Raw genomic sequence first — 18070 nt, 5'->3', positions numbered from 1 at the left:
CTAAAGACAGAGGACAGAAAATACTGTACTTAAACTATTAAATTAAAATATTAAAATCTAAAACAAACACTTAAAATAAATTAAGTACATATAAATCCTATTAAATTTAAAGATATATATAATAATAGTTTAAAAAAAACTAAAAAACACGCTTTTTGCAAATTGAAAAATGGAATAATTTTATCAAATTAGTGTATTGTCATCGGTCCTCAATAAATCTACAAAGTTTGAACGAAATCTGGCCGTTTAAAGTGGGTCAAAATCGCGCCCAAAGAAGTCGGTTACAAACAAACATTCAAACATACAGGTGAAGCTAATAAAAAGCGTGTAAAAAGTAAAACAACTAAAGACTGAGGACAGAAAATACTGTACTTAAACTATTAAATTAAAATATTAAAATCTAAAACAAGCACTTAAAAAAAATAAAAAGAAAGGCACTAAATAATACACTTAAAACCCTATGAAAAAAAAAATTAAGATGCGGGCCCTTGAGGCAATATCTCGAGCAACCTTTGCCCGATAACAGCTATTTGCTGCATCACCCTAGTTTGCTCGCGATTTGCCTCAACCTTTAGCGACTCCAGCCGCAGTCGCTCCATTTCTCTTTGGTGGAAAAGTTCCTCACGCTCCCTCTCACGTTCATGGAGAAGCTTTTCCCTTTCCCTTTCTCGCTCATGGGAAAGCTTCTCTCGCGTCTCCTCCAGTGCAAGGCGTCGTTGTTCAACCGCCACAAATTCTGTAGCGGCCCGGTCAAATGGCGTTAAGCCGCGATTCCTGCGAGCTCTCTGCATCCCATGTCGCGGCGAGGCAGTCGCAGATCGCGGTGACGCCGATGACCGTCGACCAGTGGGACGCGGAGGAGAACGCGGTAGAGGGGGCGGCGGACGTACTGGTGGTGGTGGTGGTGAGGGCTGTGGGTCTAGCAGTAGCGGTGATGCTGGCAATGTTGGAACACTTGCTGTTGAGTAATGAAAATAATGTTAAGGAGGCAAATATAATTCTGACTTTCACTTATATTATAAATTAGAAATGTTCATCCATTCCATCTGTTGAATAATATTCTCTAGGATACAAGCAAAGACTAATTTATTCAAGTCATTTAATGAATTATGTTCAATTATTATCGATTAAACTATATTATGACGATTGAAAACAGCTCCTAGAAGAAGGCTAATTTAATAAGTAAATAGAGTTTAATAAAACTTACTATTATAATTAAAATTCTCTAAGCCTACAGGAATTTCAATTTCCACATCTTCAGGAATGGGTTCTTCCCTTGGTACTGGTGGCGCCTGAAAAATATTTATTTTTATCAATATATTAGTTATTTATAACTTTTATCATATACTCTTAACACTTACAAATGTTACGATTAGGAATTGTTAGCTAAGTATTTTGTATAATTGATATAGATTTATAAAGAATAAAATATAATTAAAAGATATTTAATGTTCTCATCAACATTAACTATCTATTAATTATATTGTGATGGAATTACATTTTCAAACACTAGCTGTGCTCCGTAGTTTTACCTGCAGTGCTCTGCTCCTGTTGGTCTTAGCGAGATGATACATAGCCTATAACCTTCCTCGATAAGTGGGCTATCTAAAATCGAAAGAAATTTTCAAATCGGACCAGTATTTCCCGAGATTAGCGTGTTCAATCAAACAAACAAACTCTTCAGCTTTATTATATTAGTATAGATTTTCAAGCTGTTTATTTGTTTTATTTATTTAATACAATTCATTTTACACAAGTTGAAAGAGGCTTATATGTAATCTCTTTCAAAATAAATATCTATTATTGGCCATGCAAGTTACAGAGGAATTGGTGTGATACGTAAAGTTGCTATAATATAATAGTACTAACATTAAAGCCATGCTCTTGTATGCCAGCTTGACCAAGAACAGCAGTCTCTCCCAGTATGGCACAGACTCGGTCTTCCAAAACTGTTAGAGACAGCCTGCTGCTTGGACCACCACCAGTACCATTTGTGTGGTTGGAAATCAACATTTTCTTTTTTTTTGTTTTAGTCTTCCAATCTGCCCAGACCTTTAGGTTTACATGTTGTGAGTTAAAGCGGTGCATGAAAAGGGCAATAGCAAAATAAATGAATATATTAAAATATACAGCTATGTTAACAAGATGCAAGTAAATAGCAAAACAATTGAGAGTTTGCAATATACACTTAGGTTAACAACATGCAAGTTAATAGCAAAACAATTGAGAGTTTGCAATATACACTTAGGTTAACAAGATGCAAGTAAATAGCAAAACAATTGAGAGTTTGCAATATACACTTAGGTTAACAAGATGCAAGTGAATAGCAAAACAATTGAGAGTTTGCAATGTACACTTAGGTTAACAAGATGCAAGTTAATAGCAAAACAATTGAGAGTTTGAAATATACAGCTAGGTTAACAAGATGCAAGTTCAAACTTACTTTCTTCCACTTCTCTTGTGATTTGTGAACCCCACCACCAACTGAATTAAGTAATAATGTGAGCCTTGCCCACATTTGGTCGGCTTTTAGTCGACCCTGAGGTCCCCGCTGTGGTCGAGAGAGGTCACCATACCTATGGGTAACACACACCAATGAAGCACTTGGTATTAATGATTTCATTGTTTATTATAAAAATATTGAAGCAAGTTTGGAATCAAAACTGTATTTTTTTAATAGTACCTTTCCATGAATTCTATAAGAGCAGAAAATTGCTCCTGGCTGGCGCGCAGTCTCTCCATTTCTAAACTAGAAAAATAAGTACACATAAATAAATTAAATTTAAACCTTGAAGACATTATATCTTTTTATGCCTCATTGCAAATGCAAAATTAACTTACCTCTATTTGTATTTTTATAATTTAAAGCACAACCTGTATTTTTTAGTTCACTTCAAAAATTTTTTGACTTTTTACTTTTTCCGTTTTCGGAATTCGGCAGTTTAATTTGAATATTTCAAGAATATTTTTCAACATTACTAATGTCAAACTGAATGACAGTTGACAGTTTGACGTACGCTGACTGACGTTAGAATTCGAAGCCATAGACATTAGCGTACGATCCAATAGAATAAGCGTTCGCCAAGTTCTAATCGCCAAGTTTTAATATGTTCTATGAATAGGGCCGTAATAGGAGAAGATATAACCTAATACAGAGTTACCTGGAAATAACTACCACCGTAATAGGAAAACTACTCCTTTTTTTTAACCGACTTCAAAAAAAAGGAGGAGACGAAAGGAGGAAACGAGAGCGCGGAACGAGCGACAAAGAAGCACAATCGGACGTTGTCACGTTCAATTATCGTCAGTAAACCGACTTTACAGACAACCAATTTTTTTTTTTTTTTTATGTATGTACACCGATTACTCCGAGGTTTCTGAACCGATTTACGTGATTCTTTTTTTGTTCGATGCGGGATGGTGTCGAATTGGTCCCATAAAAATTTTATTCGGATAGGCCCAGTAAGTTTTTATTTTATGAGCATTTTTGTCTGCATTTGTAAATGTTGCAAGTGCAAGTTTAAAGTCGGTTGTTTTTAACGCAGTTATCATTATAATCCTAATTCGGACCCATCAAAAATTCGATAAACAAGAGAATGTAAATGCGATAACAGTTTTTTGGCTCATAGAGCAGGCTCCAAGGAGATGTTCGTTTGCATAAATAGCGGACCTAAATCTGACTTCTGATATATATTGTATAGATCCCAGACATCCTATAGACAGATGTTGCCAACCAGTTTTGTGGTCCCCTTCCCCGCACCCCGGTTATTAAATATGGCATACAAAGAAAAAAATAAACATTTCCAAAACATGCCGCGTGGGGTATCAAATGAAAGAGCTTATTGAGTAGATCACGAATATATAGTATACTATAACATTTCTTACACTTTCTCTAAGATTTTTTAGAAAATTTACGAAAATGGTCCATTTTTGAGTTAACTTTAAACCACTATAGATTGAAAACTCATGAATATATTTTTTAAATTATTATTTTAAATAATTAACAATAGTCCATTGTTTACGATTCAATAGTTCGTACAGTGAAATAGTTGCATGGGGGAGTGGGGGGGAGCATTCAAAGATGGCGAGTATATTTTCAAGTTTATGCCAGAAATAAAGGCCTAATACAAAAATATCGGTGTCAGGGCTTGGAATAATTATCTCTGCACTGTCGTTGTGTTTGACAGAATGAAAAATATGGCAGAACATTCTTGAATCAGCCTCTTAACCCGTGTAGCGTCCTACGCACAGCCAGAGGCGGCTCGCCCTAAGGAGCGCTGGTGCAGTGAACTCCCATAAATAATTATAATAAAATCATACTCCTTAATTTCATTATTAATATTAATTATTACTATTTAAAATCAATCGTAATCGTAAAAAACTACTGGCAATACCAATGAATATATCCATCATTCCATCATTCCATACACCTGACACCTGTAGGTATAATACTGTATTATAAAACGCGCGTAGCGGAGCGCTCACGATTGCGCTCCAATGAAAAAATATTCAGTACATTTTCTAATACGAAATCCAATAGGAGTGAAAGAGATAGTTTTGTCAGAGCCCTGCGCGTAAAACAGAAGATTTTCTATGAAAAAATAGCAAAATTCGGAGCGCCGCTCCCGCAAACGTTGCCGGTTCGTTTTTACCGCGCGCCCGTACACAAGACAGCGATTGCGCGACGTTGCCACTCAAAATAATATAAACAAACACTATAGTCAACTTGCACGCGCGCGAATGTACCTATAATCGGGAATTTTCGAATTAAAATCATAAGATACGTGTTGATTGTTGAAATAGCCTGTAGTTATCAGTATTACTTGTGAGTGTTAAAATGGACAATTATAATGTGGCGTTCATTAAAAAGTGTGTTAAAACGTTACAAATTCGGCTTGAATTGAAAGCTAAGGGACCGCCACGACCTGAACTTGACCTTACGCAAAAATGTACGACAAAAACGAAAACATATACGCGTGTGTTTAAATCCGAACAATAGGTATGTGAAAACACCGTGGTTGTGTGGTTGTGATGAACATGAAAGCAACAAAATATTTTGTTTTCCGTGTCTTTTATTTGAAGCGGGCGCGGCCGACGGAGGTGAGAGTGCTTGGACTGAAACGGGCGTTGACGACTTAGCTCATCTTTCAATCAAGATGAAAAAACATTCACAATCTCGGTAGGTACCATTTGTTGAATGAACTGCAATTGGCGTCTATCGAACGACAAGACATTCGTAAAGCATTAGATTCCGCGTACCGAAAGTCAATACGCGAGTTCAATGACCGTGTCGATGAAAACAGACATATTTTACGAAGGTTAATAGATTGTGTCAAGTTATAGATATTTTTGCACACCAAAAAGAAAGACGTATGCATTTCCTTTATAAGTAATTTTTTAATTAAATTGTACTGCTTTAACATCATGTATTTTCAGTGTTTTATTTCAAGTGAACACCCATAAAATTTTGTCACGAGCCGCCTCTGCGCACAGCGGTTGTAGCGTAACTCAAATTGTACTGAGAGCGTCCTGCGCTGACAAACGCAGTGCGTAACGCGGCCCGTGACATTGAAGGTCATCAGTAGAGACGTACAAGTGAATGTTTCCAGTATAAAAAATATTTCTCTATGCCTTAAACATTTATAATTCAAATCGACACGACTCCGAGACAGGAAATACAGACTAAAACCACAAAAAAAAAAAAAAAAGTGAATCATTGATTGAGTTGCGTCATCGGCCATAGTTTGTACTTTGTAACGTTCGTCTTGTTCAACGAATATTTGGATTGTGAATTATGCCGAGAGGAATAATTAGATGAGTGATAATTGAGACGTATATTACTGGAAATTTTACGTAGAATACGTTTATGATATTGGTTTTAGGGATATTTGAAGAATACTCAGTGAAAAAGTGTCTCAACTTTTCAGTGCGGAAGACGCAAAATGGCGCTTTTTTTCTTGTTTGTGAATAATGGATATTTGTTATTATTCATAGTGAAATACGTTGTGTTAAATGTGTGAAAATATAAGTGAATGTATTTGGCAATCGTGTAGTGATATGAAAACGTGAATATGATCATTTGATGACTCACCATTATCATGTAAGTGTTAGTAGGTATGTAAGCAATTAAAATTAAAACAAAAGAAAATCAATTTTTTTATAATTTTATAGAAAAAATATATCGTCATGATTACATTTTTATGCTATAACTAGTTTCTTCCTCTTTCCAAAAATATATCATACATGGCATATAATTATAGAACAATAGGGTAAATAAAATTTTCAAACTCGGTAGTCATAAAAAAGCTAGATTTCGTAAACTACCTCGACATACTTGGGACGCATAACATCTGTGCGTATGACGCTAGACGGGTTAACTTCACAGAGCAAGTAATAGGTATAGGAAGAGACGGCACTCAGTACTTCGATTTCGAGCTCACGCACACATATGCATGTATTACTTAGGTTAAGTCTTATATACCAACCTATGAAAAGTTCACGTCAAAAATGATCCACATTGCTGCCAACATTTAAAAGTTGAAGTTGCTAGTGATGTCTCTTTGAGTACATATTATCGATAAAACTTCATATCGATATCGATAAAATTTTCGATGCTGGGTAACATCACTACTAATTCTCATCCTTATTCAAATTTATAGGAAATTAAAAATAAAACACCAACAATGTAGATCAATAAGTTTATTATAATATAATAATAATTACCTATATCTAACATTTTTATATAATATTAAAACTCACTATTATCAGCAAAAATGGATAATTCCATTTGAATTTTGAATTTTACTGAATATCTTTATTTAGGCATGTAGGACTTAATTCGGCTTAAATATTATGTGAATACAACTAGATTCACATTTTATACTTTTCCTTGAAATATTTTGCGGGATTTCTATTTTAAAATCTCATTCTAAATTTCCAATATATCGTTGCCGTTCGGATCGCCATATTGGAATTGTAAGAAGTTGTTGTTTTCTTTGGACAAAACAATAATAATATTATCTCCTCTCCAATTGATTCTACAGCCAGAACATGACGTAATAGAGAAGTTTTCTCGTAAAAATTATTATTTTTTATATCTTCCTTTAATAGAACAGTCATTGGGTATATATTGCAAATACTTAGTCACAAATCACATTAATAATTATTATCAATTATTATCTACACAAAGATTTTAACATTGTTTACACATAACACTTTTTCTTCTTCTTTCACTTTTGGCAGAAATATAACAAATTAAAAAATTCAATGTACTGTACATTAACTGAGTAAATAAGTAAGAAAATCTACGATATACGAAGAACAGATTTTGTTTATCTTCCACCAAAACAATTAATAAAACGCCATTTTGAATTCAAATTTCAAACAACAAATCAACATCAAGAGGTTGTCTATGCTTAAGTCTTAACCATTGACAAGAAATCGAAGAAAGAAAGAAATAATTTATTAATGTATTAGCTTAAAATTAAAATATACAAAAATAAGGTTTAAAAAAAAATAAGAAATAATAATAAATAATTAAAACTAAAAAATTAAATCTAATATTAAATGATTACATCGGAGGGGCCAACATTAGAAATGTTTTTATTTTTTCTAAAAGTTGGCAGAACAGACTCTCCCTTAGGTCTTTGAAAAGTACAAAATAATCTGAACTGTATGTCAATTGAATGAAGTTTAAAATTGCTTGATAATGGAAGCCTAACCAAAACGATGTTCTTAAGGACGCGTTTACGAATCTGACAAAAATAAGCAGTTTTTCGGTACATTTTGCGACAAAATAATACAAAACCAAATTAAACTAATAATTACTATAGATAGATTAATCCTTAACCCTCAATTCACTAGGTGAAATTTGCTAACATAAACAGCTTCCATGAGTCCACTGGACTCATATATTTTCTTGGCGTGTTTTTTTCAAATAAAACTCTTTTTTTTATTAAGTTTTTTTATTATTATTTTTAAATGTTTATTAAGGCACTACAAAAAAATAATAAAACTGGATAAACTTCTGAAATACTCTTAAAAATAAAAAAAAACTTATTCTAATAGTCTTAGAAAACAGAGTTATTTTCAAAGCCCTACAATAATGGCAAATATTTTTAACTAATGGCTCTTTTTAATTTTATAAGACTTCTAAAGGAATGCAAAACAGAAAATAAACAACAAAAATGTACGCTTCTATACAAAAAAATAAAACGTGCAATGGGGTATTGCCACCGATTGCAGGCAGCGACGGCATGCCATTTTTGAGCAACTCAAACATACAGGCTTCAGACATCTAGTGCCTGAATGTGCAGTCTTTGTTCTCTTTTTGTAATTACATGGATAACAATGCTTTCTTTCTGTCCTAGATAGCTTGTCTTCGGTTTCAGAGTGGCTCGCATCTTCATCATTCATAATTTGTGTGATCCATGATTCCAAAACAGAATCTGCCTGGTCTTCATTCATATTTACAACTTTATGTTGTTTTAGATCCATTTTACAAACCTACAACAACAACAAATATTAAAATACATATTTTTATATCATTAATACGACAAATAAGCAACATTTAAGAATCGTAACAAATAAATAAAATATTACTTAATTCACTAGTATGAGTCCATGGGACTCACTCGACGTAATAACTTACCTATTACGCAGCGCAGGCGCACGTCCTCTCGCTACCGCGGTGCCCACGTCACTGCAGGAAGGTACTGAGACGGTGGAGGAAATAAGTCACCAGGGGAAAAAAATATAATAGTTTGAAAGTTCGATGTGAGTCCAATGGACTCAGGTAGTGAATTAAGGGTTAATCTTTAAATGGTAGCAATTTTTTAGTCGAAAATTTTGGTTTATAATATTATCTAATATATAAAAATCAATGCCACTTTTCGTTGTAATTCCATAACTCGAGAACGGCTGAACCGATTTCGATAATTCTTTTTTTATTATATTCCTTGAAGTACGAGGATGGTTCTTATGTAGAGAAAACGTTAATATGTACCACGGGCGAAGCCGGGGCGGACCGCTAGTAAAAAATATTTTCCGTTGCACAAACACAAAATTGACAATATCGTGCTGAATAAAGGAACATTTTTCATGTATTTAATAAAATAAATTTAATGATTTAAAAATATTTTAAGTAAGCAGACATGTCCAACTCAAAAAGGTAGCAAAGAAAACTATCAAAATGTTACAAATAGGCTGAGAAATCAAACCTTATTTTTTCACATATTTAGTTGTAACGCGTGATACTTATTGGATTGAAATAAGGGTTATTTTACTGGCTCATCTTGATTTATTGCACAAAAATTTGTAATGAAATATTTTAGTCTGCGCTCGGCCGCCGTTGTGAGTGGACACTGTGACGCTTGTAAGCAGCTCCTCGTTTACGAAAAGATCACTGTACGAATACAAAATATTTGACCTAATAAACTTGATCCTTCACGCATTCATTTTATTTATAGATTTTATACTTATGGGATTATAAATTTCATATTTAGTTTCTGACTTGATGGAGTGACCTGAAGGTGTACTTCGAAGACTGCTACTGGAACTAATAAACGATTAGAGCTAGGTGTGCCGAGTTTGGGCTCATTTTGTTAGTTATGTTGAGACCTTACCTCCAGACTTGATGGAGTGACCTGCAGGTGTACTTCGAAGACGGCTACTGGAACTAATAGACGAGTAGAGCTAGGTATGCCGAGTTTGGGCTCGTTTTGTTAGTTACATTGAGACCATACCTCCAGACTTGATGGAGTGACCTGAAGGTGTACTTCGAAGACTGCTACTGGAACTAATAAACGATTAGAGCTAGGTGTGTCGAGTTTGGGCTCATTTTGTTAGTTATGTTGAGACCTTACCTCCGGATTTGATGGAGTGTCCTGAAGGTGTACTTCGAAGACTGCTACTGGAACTAATAGACGAGTAGAGACTAGGTGTGCCGAGTTTGGGCTCGTTTTGTTAGTTATGTTGAGACCTTACCACCGGACTTAATGGAGTGACCTGCAGGTGTACTTCGAAGACTGCTACTGGAACTAATAGACGAGTAGAGCTAGGTGTGCCGAGTTTGGGTTCATTTTGTTAGTTATGTTGAGACCTTACCACCGGACTTGATGGAGTGACCTGCAGGTGTACTTCGAAGACTTCTACTGGAACTAATAGACGGTTAGAGCTAGGTGTGCCGAGTTTGGGCTCATTTTGTTAGTTATATTGAGACCTTACCTCCGGACTTGATGGAGTGACCTGCAGGTGTACTTCGAAGACTGCTACTGGAACTAATAAACGATTAGAGCTAGGTGTGTCGAGTTTGGGCTCATTTTGTTAGTTATGTTGAGACCTTACCTCCGGATTTGATGGAGTGTCCTGAAGGTGTACTTCGAAGACTGCTACTGGAACTAATAGACGAGTAGAGACTAGGTGTGCCGAGTTTGGGCTCGTTTTGTTAGTTATGTTGAGACCTTACCACCGGACTTAATGGAGTGACCTGCAGGTGTACTTCGAAGACTGCTACTGGAACTAATAAACGATTAGAGCTAGGTGTGTCGAGTTTGGGCTCATTTTGTTAGTTATGTTGAGACCTTACCTCCGGATTTGATGGAGTGTCCTGAAGGTGTACTTCGAAGACTGCTACTGGAACTAATAGACGAGTAGAGACTAGGTGTGCCGAGTTTGGGCTCGTTTTGTTAGTTATGTTGAGACCTTACCACCGGACTTAATGGAGTGACCTGCAGGTGTACTTCGAAGACTGCTACTGGAACTATTAGACGAGTAGAGCTAGGTGTGCCGAGTTTGGGTTCATTTTGTTAGTTATGTTGAGACCTTACCACCGGACTTGATGGAGTGACCTGCAGGTGTACTTCGAAGACTTCTACTGGAACTAATAGACGGTTAGAGCTAGGTGTGCCGAGTTTGGGCTCATTTTGTTAGTTATATTGAGACCTTACCTCCGGACTTGATGGAGTGTCCTGAAGGTGTACTTCGAAGACTGCTACTGGAACTAATAGACGAGTTAGAGCTAGGTGTGCCGAGTTTGGGCTCATTTTGTTAGTTATGTTGAGACCTTACCTCCGGACTTGATGGAGTGACCTGCAGGTGTACTTCGAAGACTGCTACTGGAACTAATAAACGATTAGAGCTAGGTGTGTCGAGTTTGGGCTCATTTTGTTAGTTATGTTGAGACCTTACCTCCGGATTTGATGGAGTGTCCTGAAGGTGTACTTCGAAGACTGCTACTGGAACTAATAGACGAGTAGAGACTAGGTGTGCCGAGTTTGGGCTCGTTTTGTTAGTTATGTTGAGACCTTACCACCGGACTTGATGGAGTGACCTGCAGGTGTACTTCGAAGACGGCTACTGGAACTAATAGACGAGTAGAGCTAGGTATGCCGAGTTTGGGCTCATTTTGTTAGTTATGTTGAGACCTTACCTCCAGACTTGATGGAGTGACCTGAAGGTGTACTTCGAAGACTGCTACTGGAACTAATAAACGATTAGAGCTAGGTGTGTCGAGTTTGGGCTCATTTTGTTAGTTATGTTGAGACCTTACCTCCGGATTTGATGGAGTGTCCTGAAGGTGTACTTCGAAGACTGCTACTGGAACTAATAGACGAGTAGAGACTAGGTGTGCCGAGTTTGGGCTCATTTTGTTAGTTATGTTGAGACCTTACCTCCGGACTTGATGGAGTGACCTGCAGGTGTACTTCGAAGACTGCTACTGGAACTAATAAACGATTAGAGCTAGGTGTGTCGAGTTTGGGCTCATTTTGTTAGTTATGTTGAGACCTTACCTCCGGATTTGATGGAGTGTCCTGAAGGTGTACTTCGAAGACTGCTACTGGAACTAATAGACGAGTAGAGACTAGGTGTGCCGAGTTTGGGCTCGTTTTGTTAGTTATGTTGAGACCTTACCACCGGACTTAATGGAGTGACCTGCAGGTGTACTTCGAAGACTGCTACTGGAACTAATAAACGATTAGAGCTAGGTGTGTCGAGTTTGGGCTCATTTTGTTAGTTATGTTGAGACCTTACCTCCGGATTTGATGGAGTGTCCTGAAGGTGTACTTCGAAGACTGCTACTGGAACTAATAGACGAGTAGAGACTAGGTGTGCCGAGTTTGGGCTCGTTTTGTTAGTTATGTTGAGACCTTACCACCGGACTTAATGGAGTGACCTGCAGGTGTACTTCGAAGACTGCTACTGGAACTATTGGACGAGTAGAGCTAGGTGTGCCGAGTTTGGGTTCATTTTGTTAGTTATGTTGAGACCTTACCTCCGGACTTGATGGAGTGACCTGCAGGTGTACTTCGAAGACTTCTACTGGAACTAATAGACGGTTAGAGCTAGGTGTGCCGAGTTTGGGCTCATTTTGTTAGTTATATTGAGACCTTACCTCCGGACTTAATGGAGTGACCTGCAGGTGTACTTCGAAGACTGCTACTGGAACTATTGGACGAGTAGAGCTAGGTGTGCCGAGTTTGGGTTCATTTTGTTAGTTATGTTGAGACCTTACCACCGGACTTGATGGAGTGACCTGCAGGTGTACTTCGAAGACTGCTACTGGAACTAATAGACGGTTAGAGCTAGGTGTGCCGAGTTTGGGCTCATTTTGTTAGTTATATTGAGACCTTACCTCCGGACTTGATGGAGTGTCCTGAAGGTGTACTTCGAAGACTGCTACTGGAACTAATAGACGAGTAGAGCTAGGTGTGCCGAGTTTGGGCTCATTTTGTTAGTTATGTTGAGACCTTACCTCCGGACTTGATGGAGTGACCTGCAGGTGTACTTCGAAGACTGCTACTGGAACTAATAAACGATTAGAGCTAGGTGTGTCGAGTTTGGGCTCATTTTGTTAGTTATGTTGAGACCTTACCTCCGGATTTGATGGAGTGTCCTGAAGGTGTACTTCGAAGACTGCTACTGGAACTAATAGACGAGTAGAGACTAGGTGTGCCGAGTTTGGGCTCGTTTTGTTAGTTATGTTGAGACCTTACCACCGGACTTGATGGAGTGACCTGCAGGTGTACTTCGAAGACGGCTACTGGAACTAATAGACGAGTAGAGCTAGGTATGCCGAGTTTGGGCTCATTTTGTTAGTTATGTTGAGACCTTACCTCCAGACTTGATGGAGTGACCTGAAGGTGTACTTCGAAGACTGCTACTGGAACTAATAAACGATTAGAGCTAGGTGTGTCGAGTTTGGGCTCATTTTGTTAGTTATGTTGAGACCTTACCTCCGGATTTGATGGAGTGTCCTGAAGGTGTACTTCGAAGACTGCTACTGGAACTAATAGACGAGTAGAGACTAGGTGTGCCGAGTTTGGGCTCGTTTTGTTAGTTATGTTGAGACCTTACCACCGGACTTGATGGAGTGACCTGCAGGTGTACTTCGAAGACTGCTACTGGAACTATTAGACGAGTAGAGCTAGGTGTGCCGAGTTTGGGTTCATTTTGTTAGTTATGTTGAGACCTTACCACCGGACTTGATGGAGTGACCTGCAGGTGTACTTCGAAGACTTCTACTGGAACTAATAGACGGTTAGAGCTAGGTGTGCCGAGTTTGGGCTCATTTTGTTAGTTATATTGAGACCTTACCTCCGGACTTGATGGAGTGACCTGCAGGTGTACTTCGAAGACTGCTACTGGAACTAATAAACGATTAGAGCTAGGTGTGTCGAGTTTGGGCTCATTTTGTTAGTTATGTTGAGACCTTACCTCCGGATTTGATGGAGTGTCCTGAAGGTGTACTTCGAAGACTGCTACTGGAACTAATAGACGAGTAGAGACTAGGTGTGCCGAGTTTGGGCTCGTTTTGTTAGTTATGTTGAGACCTTACCACCGGACTTAATGGAGTGACCTGCAGGTGTACTTCGAAGACTGCTACTGGAACTAATAAACGATTAGAGCTAGGTGTGTCGAGTTTGGGCTCATTTTGTTAGTTATGTTGAGACCTTACCTCCGGATTTGATGGAGTGTCCTGAAGGTGTACTTCGAAGACTGCTACTGGAACTAATAGACGAGTAGAGACTAGGTGTGCCGAGTTTGGGCTCGTTTTGTTAGTTATGTTGAGACCTTACCACCGGACTTAATGGAGTGACCTGCAGGTGTACTTCGAAGACTGCTACTGGAACTATTGGACGAGTAGAGCTAGGTGTGCCGAGTTTGGGTTCATTTTGTTAGTTATGTTGAGACCTTACCACCGGACTTGATGGAGTGACCTGCAGGTGTACTTCGAAGACTTCTACTGGAACTAATAGACGGTTAGAGCTAGGTGTGCCGAGTTTGGGCTCATTTTGTTAGTTATATTGAGACCTTACCTCCGGACTTGATGGAGTGTCCTGAAGGTGTACTTCGAAGACTGCTACTGGAACTAATAGACGAGTAGAGCTAGGTGTGCCGAGTTTGGGCTCATTTTGTTAGTTATGTTGAGACCTTACCTCCGGACTTGATGGAGTGACCTGCAGGTGTACTTCGAAGACTGCTACTGGAACTAATAAACGATTAGAGCTAGGTGTGTCGAGTTTGGGCTCATTTTGTTAGTTATGTTGAGACCTTACCTCCGGATTTGATGGAGTGTCCTGAAGGTGTACTTCGAAGACTGCTACTGGAACTAATAGACGAGTAGAGACTAGGTGTGCCGAGTTTGGGCTCGTTTTGTTAGTTATGTTGAGACCTTACCACCGGACTTAATGGAGTGACCTGCAGGTGTACTTCGAAGACTGCTACTGGAACTAATAACCGATTAGAGCTAGGTGTGTCGAGTTTGGGCTCATTTTGTTAGTTATGTTGAGACCTTACCTCCGGATTTGATGGAGTGTCCTGAAGGTGTACTTCGAAGACTGCTACTGGAACTAATAGACGAGTAGAGACTAGGTGTGCCGAGTTTGGGCTCGTTTTGTTAGTTATGTTGAGACCTTACCACCGGACTTAATGGAGTGACCTGCAGGTGTACTTCGAAGACTGCTACTGGAACTATTGGACGAGTAGAGATTTTGTTAGTTATGTTGAGACCTTACCACCGGACTTGATGGAGTGACCTGCAGGTGTACTTCGAAGACTTCTACTGGAACTAATAGACGGTTAGAGCTAGGTGTGCCGAGTTTGGGCTCATTTTGTTAGTTATATTGAGACCTTACCTCCGGACTTGATGGAGTGTCCTGAAGGTGTACTTCGAAGACTGCTACTGGAACTAATAGACGAGTAGAGCTAGGTGTGCCGAGTTTGGGCTCATTTTGTTAGTTATGTTGAGACCTTACCTCCGGACTTGATGGAGTGACCTGCAGGTGTACTTCGAAGACTGCTACTGGAACTAATAAACGATTAGAGCTAGGTGTATCGAGTTTGGGTTCATTTTGTTAGTTATGTTGAGACCTTACCTCCGGACTTGATGGAGTGTCCTGCAGGTGTACTTCGAAGACTGCTACTGGAACTAATAGACGAGTAGAGCTAGGTGTGCCGAGTTTGGGCTCGTTTTGTTAGTTATGATGAGACCTTACCTCCGGACTTGATGGAGTGACCTGAAGGTGTACTTCGAAGACGTTAGATAGACGTTAGTTAGACGTTGTCGTTGTTGTTGTTGTTGTTTGTTGTTGTTGTTGTTGTTGTTTATAATTTATTTAATATGGACCACGAAATTTATAATCATGAATTATTTTTGACGACTGCACGCCGTAACTGCACGCGTGCAAAGTTTTTTGACTTGACCTTGAAAACACGAGGCGTTAGTCGCGCGCGGCGTATGTTTGTATGTATGTATTATGTATGTATGTATGTACATATGCCATGCGTGATACGTGAATAGTATCTGAAAAAAATAAACAAGCAGAAACATCGTAGCCGGGATGCGAGACAATCGGTGCGCGAGGCTAGCGAAGACGGGGGGGCGTTGCGCGTGGGCAGCGAGACATTTGTACGTACGTATGTGTATGTATCATTATTTCGTCGCTGTTGTACCGCGTCGCCCGTGTGCTCTGCGCTCTCCTCGTTGCCGCCGTTCGCGTGTCGGTGTGGGGTTGGTGTTTGGTGGTGAGTCTGTGACAGAGTTGTAGAGTAGTGTGTTAGTTCTATGAAATAATAAAAGACCACCAAAGATGATGATATTGTAAAAGCGTTTGTGCATACGGCGCGATACAGTTTTTAATCTTTAGTGGTGGTAGTAGTAGTAGTAGTTAGTAGTAGTAGTAGAAGAAGTAGAAATTAGTAACTGTAGTAACATTGCGTCTGCCGACGGTTTGATAGATTGTCAGTTTCGTAGATTGTATTTTATATGTGTAGTGTAATAAATAATATTACGCATCTTGATACACTCTCGGAGCGCAGACCGTGAAAAATATACGACTACTATTGAACGGCAGTATAAAATTTTTTATTGCTCACATCGCACACGTTTGTGATGTACCAATGGGCTTTTATCAGATGTTTATATGTGGTCGCAATTTTCGATCCTTCCACTCTCCGTGCGTAGATTGATCGTTTGCGTCATAAAAGTTGACCGATATTAAAATTTTTCCTTCGCTTGATGCGAATGGGAATTGTTAAGGGGTGTCTCGTTAAGATGATACTTTCAACGATTTAACTGACTGTGTTCAGATTTATCCACGTGTGCGCGCGCGCGTGTGTGAATAGTGTGCGTGTGACGGTCGCCGCCGTTGCATATCATGTTATTTAAACACGCCGCGCGCATATGTATGTATATAGAGAAGCGAACGTCGCGGCGGCATCGTCGTGTCACGTTTGAGGCTCTAGCGGAAGCTTTAGTTAGCTCCCTGGTTGATCCTGCCAGTAGTTATATGCTTGTCTCAAAGATTAAGCCATGCATGTCTCAGTGCAAGCCGTATTAAGGCGATACCGCGAATGGCTCAATATATCAGTTTTGGTTCCTTAGATCTTACTCAGTTACTTGGATAACTGTGGTAATTCTAGAGCTAATACATGCAATCAGAACTCTGACCAGTGATGGAATGAGTGCTTTTATTAGATCAAAACCAATCGACGGAGGGCCTGGCGTCTGAAGTCGTTAATTTTGATGAATCTGGATAACTTTTGCCGATCGCATGGTCCAGTACCGGCGACGCATCTTTCAAATGTCTGCCTTATCAACTTTCGATGGTAGTTTCTGCGACTACCATGGTTGTCACGGGTAACGGGGAATCAGGGTTCGATTCCGGAGAGGGAGCCTGAGAAACGGCTACCACATCCAAGGAAGGCAGCAGGCGCGCAAATTACCCACTCCCGGCACGGGGAGGTAGTGACGAAAAATAACGATACGGGACTCTTACGAGGCCTCGTAATCGGAATGAGTACACTTTAAATATTTTAACGAGGAACAATTGGAGGGCAAGTCTGGTGCCAGCAGCCGCGGTAATTCCAGCTCCAATAGCGTATACTAAAATTGTTGCGGTTAAAAAGCTCGTAGTTGCATTTGTGCGCCGCGCTGTCGGTGCACCGCATCCGCGGTGATACTGACACGTTTGCGGAGCATATCGTCGGTGAGCCGGTCGTTAAAAGCCGGTTCAATATCAAAATCCTATCGCGGTGCTCTTCAGTGAGTGTCGAGGTGGGCCGACAATTTTACTTTGAACAAATTAGAGTGCTCAAAGCGGGCTCAAAATGCCGCTTGAATATTTCGTGCATGGAATAATAGAATATGATCTCGGTTCTATTTTGTTGGTTTTCAGAACTCCGAGGTAATGATTAATAGGGATAACTGGGGGCATTCGTATTGCGACGTTAGAGGTGAAATTCTTGGATCGTCGCAAGACGAACATCAGCGAAAGCATTTGCCAAAGGTGTTTTCATCAATCAAGAACGAAAGTTAGAGGTTCGAAGGCGATTAGATACCGCCCTAGTTCTAACCGTAAATATGTCATCTAGCGATCCGCCGACGTTACTACAATGGCTCGGCGGGCAGCTTCCGGGAAACCAAAGATTTTGGACTCCGGGGGGAGTATGGTTGCAAAGCTGAAACTTAAAGGAATTGACGGAAGGGCACCACCAGGAGTGGAGCCTGCGGCTTAATTTGACTCAACACGGGAAATCTCACCAGGCCCGGACACCGGAAGGATTGACAGAT

General features: G+C 39.3%; 1 protein-coding gene and 1 non-coding gene across 2 annotated transcripts in view; one reads left to right on the top strand and one right to left on the bottom strand.

Moving 5' to 3' along the window:
• Window positions 1-359: 359 nt before the first annotated feature.
• LOC123691328 (proline-, glutamic acid- and leucine-rich protein 1-like) lies at window positions 360-2860 on the bottom strand. Its single transcript, XM_045635660.1, has 6 exons — window positions 2842-2860; window positions 2684-2744; window positions 2444-2576; window positions 1870-2052; window positions 1208-1292; window positions 360-958 (listed from the first exon to the last, which is right to left on the bottom strand). The coding sequence occupies exons 2-6, from the start codon at window positions 2740-2742 to the stop codon at window positions 474-476; spliced, it is 945 nt and encodes a 314-aa protein (XP_045491616.1). The 5' UTR covers window positions 2743-2744; window positions 2842-2860; the 3' UTR covers window positions 360-473.
• A 13900-nt stretch (window positions 2861-16760) lies between these two features.
• The window catches only part of LOC123691524, a 1905-nt gene continuing 595 nt past the window's right edge, over window positions 16761-18070 (top strand). The window contains exon 1 of the ribosomal RNA XR_006751411.1: window positions 16761-18070. This exon is cut by the window's right edge and continues 595 nt beyond it. This is a non-coding gene — a ribosomal RNA (small subunit ribosomal RNA).

This window comes from Colias croceus, chromosome 4, assembly GCF_905220415.1.
Source record: "Colias croceus chromosome 4, ilColCroc2.1".
In the NCBI taxonomy this organism is placed as follows: Eukaryota; Metazoa; Arthropoda; class Insecta; order Lepidoptera; family Pieridae; genus Colias; species Colias croceus.
Note: the sequence above shows the minus strand (reverse complement) of the source record. Positions and strands in the feature narration are given on the sequence as shown.

Bases quoted from the DNA above. Each gene is read 5' to 3' on its own strand.
- LOC123691328 (XM_045635660.1), bottom strand. From the start codon at position 2,742: ATGGAGAGACTGCGCGCCAGCCAGGAGCAATTTTCTGCTCTTATAGAA. The intron at 2,053-2,443 runs GTAAGTTTGAAC...GTAAACCTAAAG, and splicing joins CACAAGAGAAGTGGAAGAAA to GTCTGGGCAGATTGGAAGAC. The intron at 959-1,207 runs GTAAGTTTTATT...ATTACTCAACAG, and splicing joins AGAGAATTTTAATTATAATA to CAAGTGTTCCAACATTGCCA.